This window comes from Lepidochelys kempii, chromosome 1, assembly GCF_965140265.1.
Source record: "Lepidochelys kempii isolate rLepKem1 chromosome 1, rLepKem1.hap2, whole genome shotgun sequence".
NCBI lineage: Eukaryota > Metazoa > Chordata > Testudines > Cheloniidae > Lepidochelys > Lepidochelys kempii.
The window spans coordinates 261,740,981-261,755,823 of record NC_133256.1 but is presented as its reverse complement, the minus strand read 5'-3'; the positions used below and the strand labels follow the sequence as shown (position 1 = coordinate 261,755,823).

At 43.9% G+C, this 14,843-nt stretch overlaps 1 protein-coding gene across 2 annotated transcripts in view; it reads right to left on the bottom strand.

Moving 5' to 3' along the window:
- The window catches only part of PLBD1 (phospholipase B domain containing 1), a 52,561-nt gene extending 41,154 nt beyond the window's left edge, over window positions 1-11,407 (bottom strand). The window contains exons 1-2 of one of the 2 annotated variants that reach the window (XM_073327306.1): window positions 11,134-11,208; window positions 7,132-7,284 (exon numbers count right to left, since the gene is read on the bottom strand). In XM_073327306.1, coding sequence (XP_073183407.1) covers window positions 7,132-7,156 — 25 coding nt within the window. In that variant the 5' untranslated portion in view covers window positions 7,157-7,284; window positions 11,134-11,208. Of the gene's footprint in view, window positions 1-7,131; window positions 7,285-11,133 lie in introns of both variants that reach the window. The other variant, XM_073327305.1, reaches the window with a different exon arrangement.
- Window positions 11,408-14,843: the final 3,436 nt, after the last annotated feature.

The window sequence follows — 14,843 nt, the reverse complement described above, 5'->3', positions numbered from 1 at the left end:
AGTGCTTGTCCCATTCATTTTTTTAATGCTTGTAATTTAACTTCATCATTGCATATTTCTCTTTTTAAGATCTCACTCAGTTCCTTCCAAATTTCACCAGCGTCTTCAATAAAACAGCTATTTCCCTGAATTTTGTTCAAGGCTACAGAAATAGGCTTCAGAGTATTCAGCATGTGTTCCACATTTCTCTTAAGCCCAATGTTAAGAACTTTGGCTGTGACAGTGCCATCTATTTTTTCATGTTTTTGTTCGCAAACTATCATCAGATTAGGCCAGTTCTTGATATAGTGCTCAAAAAAGTCCACTACTGAGTTCCATCACACATCTTGTGGGAGAGTTAGCTTGGTTCCTCCCACTTTTTTCAGAGCAGCTGCTGAAAAGTGGTTGTTATGGAAATATTTTGCAATTTCAACAACATTAGCCTTTATTTCTGGAACACTGAAGTCTTTGGCTAGGAGGTTCACCAAATGAGCACTGCAACCGTACGTTATTAGCTTGGGACTTTCCTCACTCTCTTCTAAATAATTTCTTCTCATCTTGGATACATTTGCAGCATTGTCTGTGACCAAGCTGCATACTAGACATTTGAATTTTTTCCCACAGTTTATAGCTTTTACTGCTACTTCTTGTAAGTATTCTGTTGTGTGTGCATTTCCTGATGTATCAAGTGTTTCTGTAAGGAAGACATTCCCTTCTTCTGTTGTCACACAAGCACATATAACAGGATTATTGTGGACATTGCTCCCCACCCATCAAGACTCAGGTTAACAATTTCACCCTCTAGACCTTTTGTACACTGCTCACTTCCTTTTTCATACACTTTATCCAGCAATTTGCCTGCGACATCTGCTCTGTTGGGTGGACTGTATCCTGGTCTTAATGACTGAACCATGTTAATAAAGTGTGGGTTGTCAATCATACAGAAAGGAGAGTTGGTTCCTTAAACAAACCAGGCAATTTTTTCATCAATTACCTCTTTCTGTAATCTGCTCGTTCTTATCACAAACTTATCTGTGGTTGTTTCTGGATGATGGAGATTTTCTTTTCTTTTTGCTGCAGGTGATATACTGTGGCTATGTGACATACATGATGTGACTGAAACACTATCACTGGCAGATAACTCTGAAACTACAGAAAATGATGGTGATCTTGAAGGTGGACAGTCTTCAGAATCCTGTATGTTGAGGATGGGTTCTCCTAAACAAAATAAGTCAGTGCAGTTATTTAATTATTATTACCATACTGCTCATTTAGTATTACTCATTGCATTCACTGAGACTCAGTACTACTTTAAAGGTGAAATTGTAAAAGGAAGATCTATTTCAACTATTTATTTTTTATCACAACTGCATCTAAAATGATAGTACCATAGAGTAACAACTATATTTTTTGCTCAAACGTGAGAATTCAAGAATAGTCCAGAAGGAAGACAGGCAGTCCTTAAGAAAGAAGTATGAAATAAAAAAGTTTACCAACCTGAAGATCCTGCATGTTCAGACATGTTTCTTTCATCATCTTCAACGCAGCGTCCTCCTGAGAAGGAAAACTTCTCATGATGTTGTTTCATTCGGGCAACTGGGCCTTGCATTTCGTTGTTGCACTGTTTGCATTTTGCACGCATGCCTGTCTTACCCACAGGTAGAGGAACTTCATTAAAATATTCCCAAACTGGGTCTCTTTTACGGCCTGCTGCCATTATAGGTTTTCCCTTCTAGTGAGAGAATGGTATGATAGATCTCAAATCAGTGAAGGCTACACTCAGAAAGACCTCAAGACTTCTGGAATATGCTGCTCAGTTTCACTTTTGTTTCTGCTGCCTGTCCCTCCGTTCTCACATTTATCTCCAGACTTATTCTCCTTGTCCAGATCTATTCCGCCCCCAATAATCTTCTATTCATTGAACTTTTTGAAACTTTGCACTTTTAGAGAGAGGTAAGGGATTGACTCTGTGTACACAAATTTGCAGAGGGACAGGGTTGAGGTCTGTTATTTCTCATCTCTACATATTATTTATTTAAAAACATTTTAGCTGTTAACAAGCATGTTATCTCTGGAGACACAAATCCAGTTTGAGAACTGCAAAACTAAGCATCTCTGATGGTATCTTCTAGACTGAACACTGAGTCCCATTGAGCAGATAGAAAGATTAACCTAAATCTATACAGAAGCCCCTGGAACCTCATAAAATTGGGTGCCTAATCCATGAACTATTGGAACTCATTTACAAAACTTTTCTTAAACGTTACATGAATATATTGTCTCATACTATAGAATTAGAATTTATAATCTCTATTCCATGATGAGATATCTTTGAGCTATAATATATCTTTATCTTTAGATAGGTTTTTTCCTCAAAAAGCATTTTATCAAAAAAATCCTATTTAAATAAAAACCGATTTTTAATTTTTTTTTTAAAAAATCGTTGATTTTTATCCATCCTGCTGCAAGCTGAGTTCACAAAAACTGACCATGTAGGAGTGAAGGGTAAGGAAGGGGGAGAGAACAAGAGTTAATAAACAGTGGTACAATCCAGATTCCCCTGAAAACAGATGGTGCAACAGGTCCACTACAGAGCAGCACTAGCATCTCCATCTACTAAGGTAGAAGCTAGCTTCCAATTATAAGTCTGACTTCCAGCCTGCTCCGCAAAGCTCATCTTACTCAAAGAAGCTAATACCCTGAATGTCACAACCCAGAACCATTTTTACCCAGGGATGAGAAATTTCTCAAGACTGTTTTGACTCATCATATCTCCAAAATGAGTTGGCCTACAAACTCCAAATGTATATATTTATTTTGTTGGCCTTGCTGAAGAGTAGACTCTTTCAGTGTTTGAGTTTGTTTGTTTGTTTGTTTTTCCAGGGATAGAGAGGAAGAGTTAGTGGAGAACTTGTAAAGATTTATAATATAAAGAGCTTATGTGAAGGGGTCTGTGCTCTGTGCTTCAGTAGGGAGGACAGGCATTAACGAGGAGCGTATAAGAACAGGGATACAAAGAGGAGGAATTGGAAAACTGGGTGGAGAGGACAGCAAGTACTCTATTCCTCCTTAACCTAGTGAATAAATGGGAAGCAACTAAGAACAAGTAGAGAAGTTAATTATTGTTCTTACACAGAAGGATTAATTTAGTAATATAAGGATTTGCATGTTGCAAGGTGTTCTCTTCCTTGAAGTGAGCCAACTGTTTGCTGTTTTGCCTTTAAAAAAAAAAAAACAAAAAAAACACATTGAAGTAAAACCTGATCCTGACTCTCAACCAGTTAAACTAAGGTGGAGAAACAGTCTGTGCAGAGGTGCTTCAAAATTGCAAGATGCATTATTTTACTTTACGCCCTCCCTTCTTGTAATCCATGCCTCCATTCTGGGCCACACTGGTACAGAGCTGTCTTTATGAGGCTATTATAGTAGGCTTTCAATTTATTTTTAAATGTTTATAAATATAATCTGACCTGCTGCTGACAGCATGGTTTCCTGAGCCTAAACTAGGGGATGCTTGGATAGGTTGAGGGCAGGAGACCATGGGAAGCATTAAAGGGTAGGATTGTGGGAGCCATGGAGAGCTGTACTCCCTGGTCTAAAAATGAGGGCAAGGGGCAATGAGGGAGGCAAGAGGCTTTGTGAAGAACTGCTTTAAACTATGGATGAAAAGAGCTAATTAACTGTTCAGTCTTATTATTAAAGGGAGAAGGCATGCATGTATGTGTGGGCATGTGTGTAGAATCTGGGAGCACAAAAAAGGGACATCAAAAGTAAATATGGAATGGGGAAAGCTGGAGGTTTTTATCCACATTTAAAAACTAGACACTAACATTTTCTAAATATAAAAATCTGTTAAGTGCATAAAGTTTTCGGTGTGAATAGAAGACTCTCCCCCTCTGTCATCCACTATTCTCACATCTCAAGCGGGTATAATTCTCTTCCTCCATCCCCAACTCACTCCTCCCCTTCTATGACTTACTACAATCTGCAGAAGGGGAGACAAGCTTTGATGTGCTCACAAGAACTGCCAGAAAAGTACTCTCCTCTCACAGGCCTTACAAGCTAACCCAATTTAAACTTTTGCTGTTTGTTTTCTTTCTTTGATTTTTTTTTTAAATGAAGGAAATCCCCAACAAAAATATCCATTCAAAACGAAGTTAAGTTGTTTCAGTAGAGTCCAGCTAACTTCCAAAAACATTTTATACTTTTTTAAAAACTCAAACACTGCTACTAGAGTCTGAAAAAGTACATTTAAGGGATCCATCCAGTCCTTCTTAACTCACTCCACCTGGCTTGCAGTCAACCTATTCAGCCTTAGCGCTGCCCTGTAACACTTCTAAACACATGAAACCGCAAACTAGCAAGGTCTGAATGCACTTACATAAATTTACATCACAATATAATCCAAACTTTTTCAACACACAGACCATTTCAGTTTTTCTATTCTACTAGCATTTCACTCTGTAAACAAACACACAGAACTGACATATGATGATGGACCTTGTGATTATAGTTCTTCTGAACTTTTGTCACATTAATAAACCTTCTATGAAAATCAATAGCATACACAGGACTTGAGAAAACTTGTCTGGAATCTTTCCCAGGTGAATAATATCAACTTCTGCAGAGTCTAAAGTGTCTTAAAAATAAATAAAAAATTAAAATTTCTACCCCTGGTATTTGCAAAGATAAAGAGGAACCAAGTGTAAGTGATGCAAACAGTTTCAGTGCCGCAGCTGCTCATAGATTTGCTAAACTGCAGCAGAGTGAAAGCTGGTCACTGTCTTATCAGTTTCCACTGCAGTCCACAGGGATTCTGAATAACAGCAGTACCACTGATAATAATTGGGTCAGTTTCTGTTCTGTTGCTGCTTGGGAAGGTCTGAGTAGCAACCAGAGGTGAACATTGGAGCTATTCACTGAGGATGAGTCAAAAAAAAAAACCAACCCTGCCGACAGGGTAGTTTGTGGAGATACCTACTACCACACCCTACAGCAGCCAAGACACCATAGGGGTGGGAAAGCAAATGAAACAAGAATACTCCTCCTCCCTTCCAGTAGTCATTGAGGGTTACGGGGGGAATTCAAATTTAGCAAATACATACTGGCTGGGGGCTGATAGGAAAGATTGACTTCCTCAAGGAAAGATCTAGAGACAGCACTCTAGTATTAATCCTAGCACCCTCCCCTTTCCCAAAAGCTAAGTGGTGTTTGCTTTCAACTAATGATATCCTAGACAGTGGAAGCCACTTCCCATCTTTTATCAGTCTGTGTCTGGTAGATGGTGGTCCTGTTGTCAGGTGCTGGTAAAATTCCCAAGCCCTGTGTCTGCATGTGTGGGTAGGTATGGGAGAGAGGGAGAGATTAATGGGATATGCTAAAAATTAGGTGCTCTTTTATTTGGTGGTGTAGAAAAAAGAAGAGATATACAAAGCATGGTAGACAGTGGAGCACACAATGAAGAGAAATAAGGAGAGAACAGATTGAGGGAGAATGGAGGAAAAGAGGAGACAGACACTGCTGATGATGTCCAGAAAAAAAATCACAATCTACTATAAGAAATAAGAGAAAGTAGAGAGAAAAGCAAAGAAAGCAGGTTCAACAGTATTCAGTATATGTTATTTGACAAATGTAATTAATATTTATCAAATAAGTTAAAGACTGTTCCCCCCCAGCATTCAACCAGCTCCACAGCTATTCAAATACCATTTGGCACATCTCATAACACCAGTAAAATTTTTCAAGTGTTGCTTAATTACTATTTTTTCCTTTGCTGCTCGGCCAGTCCTAGGTTAGATTTACATATTTTAAAAAGCTTATTAAATAATGGACCTTATCTTAAAATTAGACATCTTAAACAACTGAGGAGGGATAGCTCAGCAGTTTGAGCATTGGCCTTCTAAACCCAGGGTTGTGAGTTCAATCCTTGAGGGGGCCATTTAGGGATTTGGGGCTTGGCCCTGCTTTGACCAGGGGGTTGGACTAGATGAGGTCCCTTCCAACCCTGATATTTTATGACTTATTCCTTAAAACTGCAGGAGTTGCAACTTTGGAGGAGTGATAGCACCAGTATTTTTTGCCCAAGTTTGCAGGCTTAGTCCTCAGTGGTGTTTGGGTGTATTCATCAAGTGCTTTGAATGTACTAAATAACATATTTTAATTACAAAAAGTATGCACAATTAAGTTTGATGGACAGTATAAATTAGGTGGGGTAATGCAGAGGATTAATTGTACAACACCATACCTACCATCTCCGTGAAAGTGATTTCTGCAGAACTTGGCAACCACAAATGCAGAACTTGTACAAATTTGTACCTCTTTCATTTTCAGCCCACAAACACATTGCTCAATAGTTAGATGTCAAGTTTTAGTGCAACATTTCAGTTCAACTACAGTGAGGAACTTATGGTGTTTTTCCAGTTTTATTTTTATTTTGATACTGCTTGTACTATCTGCTTAATAAGATTTCAGAAACCCCCGCCCCCAAAATAGGAAGTTTACACTCTTTCAAAGTACATTTAAGACTGAAATACGTATCAAATGTTAAATCTCTAGTACTTGTTCATAGATTTCCTTATACTGCACATATATTAGAGAAGAAACCTAAACCTTTCCAAATTAAGAAACAAATCTAAGGACAATACCTTCTGTTTTATTTGGATATACACTACTTGGGTTTTCCTTCTTCCAGTAGGGAGACTTAATTACTGGTCCAAACTCATGTTTATTCCCCCCATACTATCAAGTCAAAGCAAGATATTTCATCTCACCACACTTACCATTATATAAAACTAGTTACTTGATATGTGCAAATGGTGGGAAGGTGTGAGGGGGGAACATTCAAACCCTATGTGAATTATGTATTGCATTTTGAAACTTCCATGCATGATTTTCACAAACATACATACAAGCATAAGCTCCGGAGCCTCACCACTTTTTTAACCAGGCCAAACCTAAGTGGTACTACAACCCCACGCACCAGGTCTCAAGTCCACTCACTCAAATTTGGAGGGGAGGGCATAGGGGTTCATTAGCCAAGTGAATCAGGCTCTTGGGGGACAGGGGAATGCCTAAGTACAAAGCTGTTGAGGCAGTTAGATACTGGCTATAACACTTTCTCCATAGCTCAAGTTTCTTTTTGAGTTTCCTTACCTTCTGAATCACACAAATGATTCATGTTCTTTGAAAAATAGGTCTTTGAGATAAGGTAGGACAGCTTTACATCTCTTCCTATGACCACCCCTCCCACAAAATTGGACTCTCATCCATTTTACAGCAAAAGTTTCTTGATTTTTTTTCACTGTTCTGTGGTAAGAAAAAAGAAAAGGAGTACTTAGAGACTAACCAATTTATTTGAGCATAAGCTTTCGTGAGCTACAGCTCACTTCATCGGATGCATACTGTGGAAAATACAGAAGATGTTTTTATACACACAAACCATGAAAAAATGGGTGTTTATCACTACAAAAGGTTTTCTCTCCCCCCACCCTACTCTCCTGCTGCTAATAGCTTATCTAAAGTGATCACTCTCCTTACAATGTGTATGATAATCAAGGTGGGCCATTTCCAGCACAAATCCAGGGTTTAACAAGAACGTCTGAGGAACAGTGGGGGGGGGGAGGAGGGGGGAGGAACAAACAAGGGGAAATAGGTTACTTTTTATGATGACTCAACCATTCCCAGTCTCTATTCAAGCCTAAGTTAATTGTATCCAATTTGCAAATTAATTCCAATTCAGCAGTCTCTCGTTGGAGTCTGTTTTTGAAGTTTTTTTGTTGAAGGATAGTCACTTTGAGATCAGAAATCGAGTGACCAGAGAGATTGAAGTGTTCTTTGACTGGTTTTTGAATGTTATAATTCTTGACGTCTGATTTGTGTCCATTTATTCTTTTACGTAGAGACTGTCCAGTTTGCCCAATGTACATGGCAGAGGGGCATTGCTGGCACATGATGGCATATATCACATTGGTGGATGTGCAGGTGAATGAGCTTTTGATAGTGTGGCTGATGTTATTAGGCCCTGTGATGGTGTCCCCTGAATAGATATGTGGGCACAGTTGGCAACGGGCTTTGTTGCAAGGATAGGTTCCTGGGGTAGTGGTTCTGTTGTGTGGTATGTGGTTGCTGGTAGAGAACACTTCAATCTCTCTGGTCACTCGATTTCTGATCTCAAAGTGACTATCCTTCAACAAAAAAACTTCAAAAACAGACTCCAACGAGAGACTGCTGAATTGGAATTAATTTGCAAATTGGATACAATTAACTTAGGCTTGAATAGAGACTGGGAATGGTTGAGTCATTATAAAATAACCTATTTCCTCTTGTTTATCCCCCCCTTCCTCAGACTTTCTTGTTAAACCATGGATTTGTGCTGGAAATGGCCCACCTTGATTATCATACACATTGTAAGGAGAGTGATCACTTTAGATAAGCTATTAGCAGCAGGAGAGTAGGGTGGGGGGAGAGAAAACCTTTTGTAGTGATAAACACCCATTTTTTCATGGTCTGTGTGTATAAAAACATCTTCTGTATTTTCCACAGTATGCATCCGATGAAGTGAGCTGTAGCTCACGAAAGCTTATGCTCAAATAAATTGGCTAGTCTCTACGGTGCCACAAGTACTCCTTTTCTTTTTGTGAATACAGACTAACATGGCTGTTACTCTGAAACCTGTGGTAAGAAAGAAACTAATTTAGTTCCTGCCTCCTACTCTGATATATTTCTGTTGTTCCTGTGCTGGGGGAGATGTCAGACTACTTCTTGCAAATTTGAACTCTGGATAGTATTTTCTATACCATGGGCTATTGCCTTAACTTCCTGCTCCTCTCCTCAAAAAGAACAGGAGTACTTGTGCCACCTTAAAGACTAACAAATTTATTTGAGCATAAGCTTTCATGGGCAACAGCCAACTTCAGATGCATAGAATGGAACATATAGTAAGAAGATATATATACATACAGAGAACATGAAAAGGTGGAAGTTGCCATACCAACTCTAAGAGGCTAATTAAGATGAGCTATTATCAGCAGGAGAAAAAAAACCTTTGTAGTGATAATCAAGATGGCCCATTTCAGACAGCTGACAAGAAAGTGTGAGAATACTTAACATGGGGAAATAGATTCAATTTGTGTAATGACCCAGCCACTCCCAATCTCTATTCAAGCCCAAGTTAATGGTATCGAGTTTGCAAATTAATTCTAGTTCGGCAGTTTCTCTGTTCTTGAAGCTTCTTTGTTGCAAAATTGCCACCTTTAAGTCTGTTACTGAGTGACCAGACTTTTCCTTTTAGTTTCTCTTTCCTCCTTCCTTCCAGTTACTGAATAATCTTTTCTGTTCTCATCACGACGTTTCGTATTTCCACTGAGGTTAATAGGACTGTTCACACTTCTCAGGGGCTATTTTTTTCTAGCTGCATACAATTAGACCCATGGCATTCATTCATATCTGCAAGGTTTCTCAAATGAAATAGGTGGGAAATTAATTTTTAAAATAGAAGCTCCAGTTCTACAGAAAATTGCAGGGCTACCAAAAATGTACATCTCAATTAAATCCAACCCTTGGCTTTGAAGTCACCAGGGTGTGGGACAATAGACAGAATAAACAGGATGCAGAAAAATCAAAGCAATCCATGAAGGAGTTTGAAAGTGCTACAGCAGTTTTACAAAAAGAAAAGGAGTACATGTGGCACCTTAGAGACTAACTAATTTATCTGAGCATAAGCTTTTGTGAGCTACAGCTCACATCAGTTTTAGTTATTAAATTAACCTAATTTTAACCTTACAACTTTGGCTACAAATATCTTATGCAGATATAAAATGAAAAGCAGCTCTGTGCAGAATCGCTTCTCGTCTTTGTAATATAGACAAGAAACTTTTTTAAAATAACCTGATATTTTCTCATTGACCACAGTAAAAGCAACAAGTTAATATACAGACACAAAACACCAGATCTTTAATTTATGTAGCACTTCTGGGGCTAAAAGGACAATATTTATTATACACCCACAAATCAGAACATTAAAGTTACAAATTGTAACATTGTATCCCGGGGTCCCCACTGCGGTGCTCACGGGTGCAATGGCACCCGCCGGGGTAGTTGTGTGCACCCGCAGGACACCACGCTGCCGAAATGCCGCCGAGAAGCATTGCCATTTCTCGGTGGCATTTCAGCGCCGGAGTGTCTGGCACCCATCACATTCTTCTGGGAATAGGAATATGCTATTCCCACAGAAAGGTTGGGGACCACTGTAATGTATCATATTCTTTACTATAATATTTCGTGCCTACAGCCACTATTCTCCACTGGGTATGTTAGCTATACACAAGGAAATATGGGCACCTAAATAAACTTTTTTGTACTGACTACCCTCTGGACTGCAGGGCATGATCTGCTCTGGAAGTAGTGCTGCATCTATTCTTGCCTACCAGTCGGCTATCATTAATTCCTATCAGAACTGAAGGACTTGACCGAGGGGACGTTTGTTTTAAATCCCTTTATAATGTGTCCTGGCTGCCTCAAACATCCCTATCATGGCTAGACCCTCGACTTCATGCCAGTTCAGCTACACTGATCCTTCTGGGCAGCAAGGGGCACAGTTATCGGCTCACTAGGGAATGGACCTGGAGATGCACAACACAATCACGGAATTTGCACCTGCTTCCACGTTGAGGGGTTTATTATAGAAAATAAGAAGATTAAGAAGAGTAACTCCACAAGCAGCAAGAAGGGTTTGTAGCTATGGGCGCCAGTGGCAGACAAAACCAGCTCCAGCTGCCTTTCTGATACAACGGGACTCGCTGAGAAGACCCAGAGGGACGAGCTCAGGCAGGCAGAGCCATGGAACTGATCAGCCCTTTGCCCGGCGAGGCCGCGCCGCGCTGCGCTCAGGGTGTGGAGGGGGAGCCCTGCGGGGGTCTGTCTGTCTGTCTGTCACTGCGCTGGGAAGCCACCCTGGGTGCCTGGCACAGACTCCGACAGGTGGTGGGGGCTGCAGTATCTGCCTGGCCCCCAGACGGCCCCCGTGTCTGTCTCTCTCTCCATCCCGCTGAAGGGGCTGTGTACTGTCTCCCTCCATCCCCTGCCGGAGGGGGGTCAATCTGTCCGTCCCCCGGGGCAGCGGCGGTGTCTGTCTATCGCCAGGGGGGCCGCTCTCACCTGCTCGGGCCGCCGCCCACAGGAGGATGAGCCCCCAGCAGCAGCAGCAGGCTGCGTGGCGGAGTCGGGCCATGCTGCTCCCCGCGTCTCCCGGCGGCGGGACTTGGGGAAGTTCGGAACAGCTCAGGGCAGGTCCCGCCGCTGCCCCCGCCTCCTCCCGGGGCCGGCTCACGCCCCGTCCGCTGAGCCCTGTGCTGGGGGAGAGGCTGCGGCTACACAGGACAGACTCGCTGCCCGGGAGCCGCCCTCCCGCCCGGGCTGTGCCTTGGCGGGGGGCTTGTCCCGGGGGACACGGCACCGCCGTAGAGGGGGCGGGCGGCAGCGGCACCTGGACGCTCCCGGGCCCGCCTCGGGCCAGCATTTCCCGCCAAACACGGGGGCGGGGGAGGCCCGGCCTGGCTCGCTCCGCTCGTGCCCCACAAAACCCACCCAACACAAGCCCCTCAGCGCCGCAACAGCCCCAGGGCTGCGCCACCCACCAGCCCTTGCTCACACTTGCGTCTCTCTACCTAGGTGCCTGTGTATTCCTCAGCCCTGACGCTCAGCAAGGGACTTACGGGCTGGGGGAGGGGAGAGAACGGCTCCTATTTTACAGGTGTGTTGGGGACACTGGGCACTATTCTAGGTAACTCGGGAGGGTGGAAGACCAGGAGTGTCCAGGAAGCCTTCCTGCTCTAGGCCCGGATAAACCAAGGCCCCTTTGCTTCTTGAACCCTCTGTGATCCTGCATAACACTGAGGAGGCTAGCGCACAAACAGACAGGTTTGCACAGGGCTCGCCAGCCAAGGCCAGCCTCGGCCTGGGAAACAGATGGATAAGGCAGAAATGTTTAGCAAAAACTAGTAACAAATAGGACCAAATAAGGCAAGGCTCGGGCAATGCTGCTGAGAAAAAACACAACTGGCTGCTTTCGCCGATTGGCTACGGTATTGTACGGGGCAACAGGTAATTGGTTGCATAAGCTTGTGTAGTGAAGTAGGAAAAGGTATAAAATGTATACTGGAATCTGTTGCACTGCTGCAGGAGTTGAGACAGCTCAGTCTCCCTGCGCCCTATTTGGAGCTCCAAATAAATTTCTCTGCTTCTCCACCCCATTGTGATCATTGGCGTGACGCACACTGGGCAACGAACCCAGCTGTTGCTTGCCTCGGGCACTCTGTGCCGCTGTTGGGGACACTGGGGCATGGCCACTAGGTAACTCGAGGGGATGGAAGACCACGAGTGTCGATGAAGCCCCCTCACACTAGGCCCAGATGTCCTTGGCCCCACCCTACCCCGCCTGGAGGCACTCGCAGGAGCTCTGAGTACGAGGCCCAAGTGTCCTTCCCCCTCCCCCGCCTCCGCCTGGAGGCACTCACAGCAGTTATGCTGAGGATCTGCAACAATATGTTGTAGCAGAGTCAGACTGTCTGAAACTAAGCAAGGCCGAACAGGGCAGATATGGAAGAACGATGCTGACTAAAGCAGCTTTATGTATGGTTTAACAAATGATACAGAGAACAAGGGAACTAGCTGGGAACTGGATTGGCTGGCTATATGGATACTTAGGGCAGCTTGCTATTGGATAAGTATGCTGGGGAAAAAGATGTATAAAAGCCTGTGTAACTTCCTGCTCTGGGCGCAGGATTTGAGATTCTATTCTCCCTGTATCTTTTTGCAGCTGCAAATAAACTTTTCTGCTTCTCCACCCCGTTGTGATTATTGGGTGTAGCACACCGGGTAGCGAACCAACCCCAGCTGTTGTTTAGCCTCTCGGCACTGGGTGCCAGCAACAGCTTTTGGCGTCCCTGGGTGGGCGACGAGGCTGCTATTTAGCCTTGCCCGGACCTCTCCTGGAGGTCGAGGATTGCGGCGAGAGCCGACACCCAGCGCGCACTGGTGAGTTCATCGGGGGCCTCGGAGGAGACGCGATTTGATCGACCCCGGAGGGCACAACGGTGCAACGCACTCATATAGTGGAGAAGCAGCTGTGGACGACGGTGAGGAACCGGTCCCTTGGATAAGGTAGGAACCTTTTGAAATCCGGATTGTATGCTCTGTTGGAACCTGGGGACGCCCAGAGTTACCCTGTAGGTATGGGACAGAGACAGAGCTCGGGGATTAGGGCATGGTGTACGCCCCTAGAGTGCATTCTAGCAAACTGGAAGGTATTTGGTGAGGATCCGATGACTAAGAGCCAATTAAAATGATTCTGTACAGTTGACTGGCCTCAATATCAACTAGAGGACCAGAAGTGGTGGCCACCAGGAGGGTCAATTAATTACAACACGATCCTTCAGTTACTCCTGTTCTGTCAGAGAACAAGGAAATGGAATGAACATTGGTATGCGCATTTGTTTCTGACTTTATGTACTCGACCAGATATTTTACAGCACTGTAATCTGACTCCGACTGGTTCGGTAGCAGCTAATGTTAGTCTCCAGACCCCCACCCCCACTGTAATGGCAGAGCCGGTGTCCCCTTCGGCCCCTACACTCACACCTTGTAAGTCCCCAATGGTTGGCCTATACCCCTTAATCACCGAAACTAAAGTTGCCCGGTCTGGATCGGATAGGCGTCCGGCGATGACTATGCAGGTTTATACTTATGTGCCCTTTAATCCTGTGGATTTGGCTGCCTTCAAAGCACAGGCAGGAGAGTTTTCCACCAACCCAAGCAGGTTTATATCAGTCTTTGAGAGGTGCCTCAGTAGTCACAAGCCGGACTCGGATGATTGTAACATCCTCCTGCGAACCCTATTGTCTGAGGTTGAAAGACAACAGGTTATGTCCAAGGCAAGGGAGGAGGCGCAGAAACGGTATGACCGGGATCGTATTAATGTCCCTGACCCAGATGCACAAGTCCCCCGAGCAGACCCCAGGTGGGATCCAAATGATCATGGGGATATGACCCGTCTTACCTCCTATAAGGAGTTACTTTTGCGTGGACTCCGTCACTTGGCTGTCCGACATAATAATTGGGCAAAGCCATATGAAGTAATGCAGGATTTAAAAGAAAGCCCAGGGGCCTTTCTACAGCATATTCGGGACACAATTCGACAGAACACTAATGCAGACCCCGATGATCAGGCAACTGAGTCAATTATTAAGGGAATTTTTACAAGCAGAGCAGCCCCTGATATTAAGAGAAAGTTACAAAAAAAGGAGGATTTAATGGGCATGACCATGGCACAAATCTTAGAGACTGCAAACCGAGCTTATAGTCTGAGAGAGACAGAGAAGGATAGAAAGCAAGTGAGGACTGATGGTAACAGCTGTACAGGCCGGCACTAAGGGAAGTGGCCGGGGAGGAAGGGGCCGTGGACAAGAACGTCCAGGCTCGCAGGAGAGACAACTGGGTCGCAACCAGTGTGCCTTGTGTTGACAAGAGGGACACTGGAAAAATTAGTGCCCAAAGAGGAAGAAAAGGGGGGTGCATCTATGATGGCGATGGCGGAGCAGGAATAGGGGTGTCAGGGGAGACGGACCACCCTACCCCCGGAACCCTGAGTAAAGATGCGGGTGAGAAGCTCAGAAACAGATTTTTTAGTGGACTCTGGAGCGGCATGAACTGCTGTAAATCGACCCCTTCAGTTGCCAGTAGCAGATTCCCTTACTGTGGTGGGAGCCACAGGCAGGGACACCAAGTGCCCAGTGTATGCCCCAGCAGAATGCGCTTTGGGAAACCGAACTATATCCCACAAGCTGGTATACCTCCCTGAGTGTCCAACA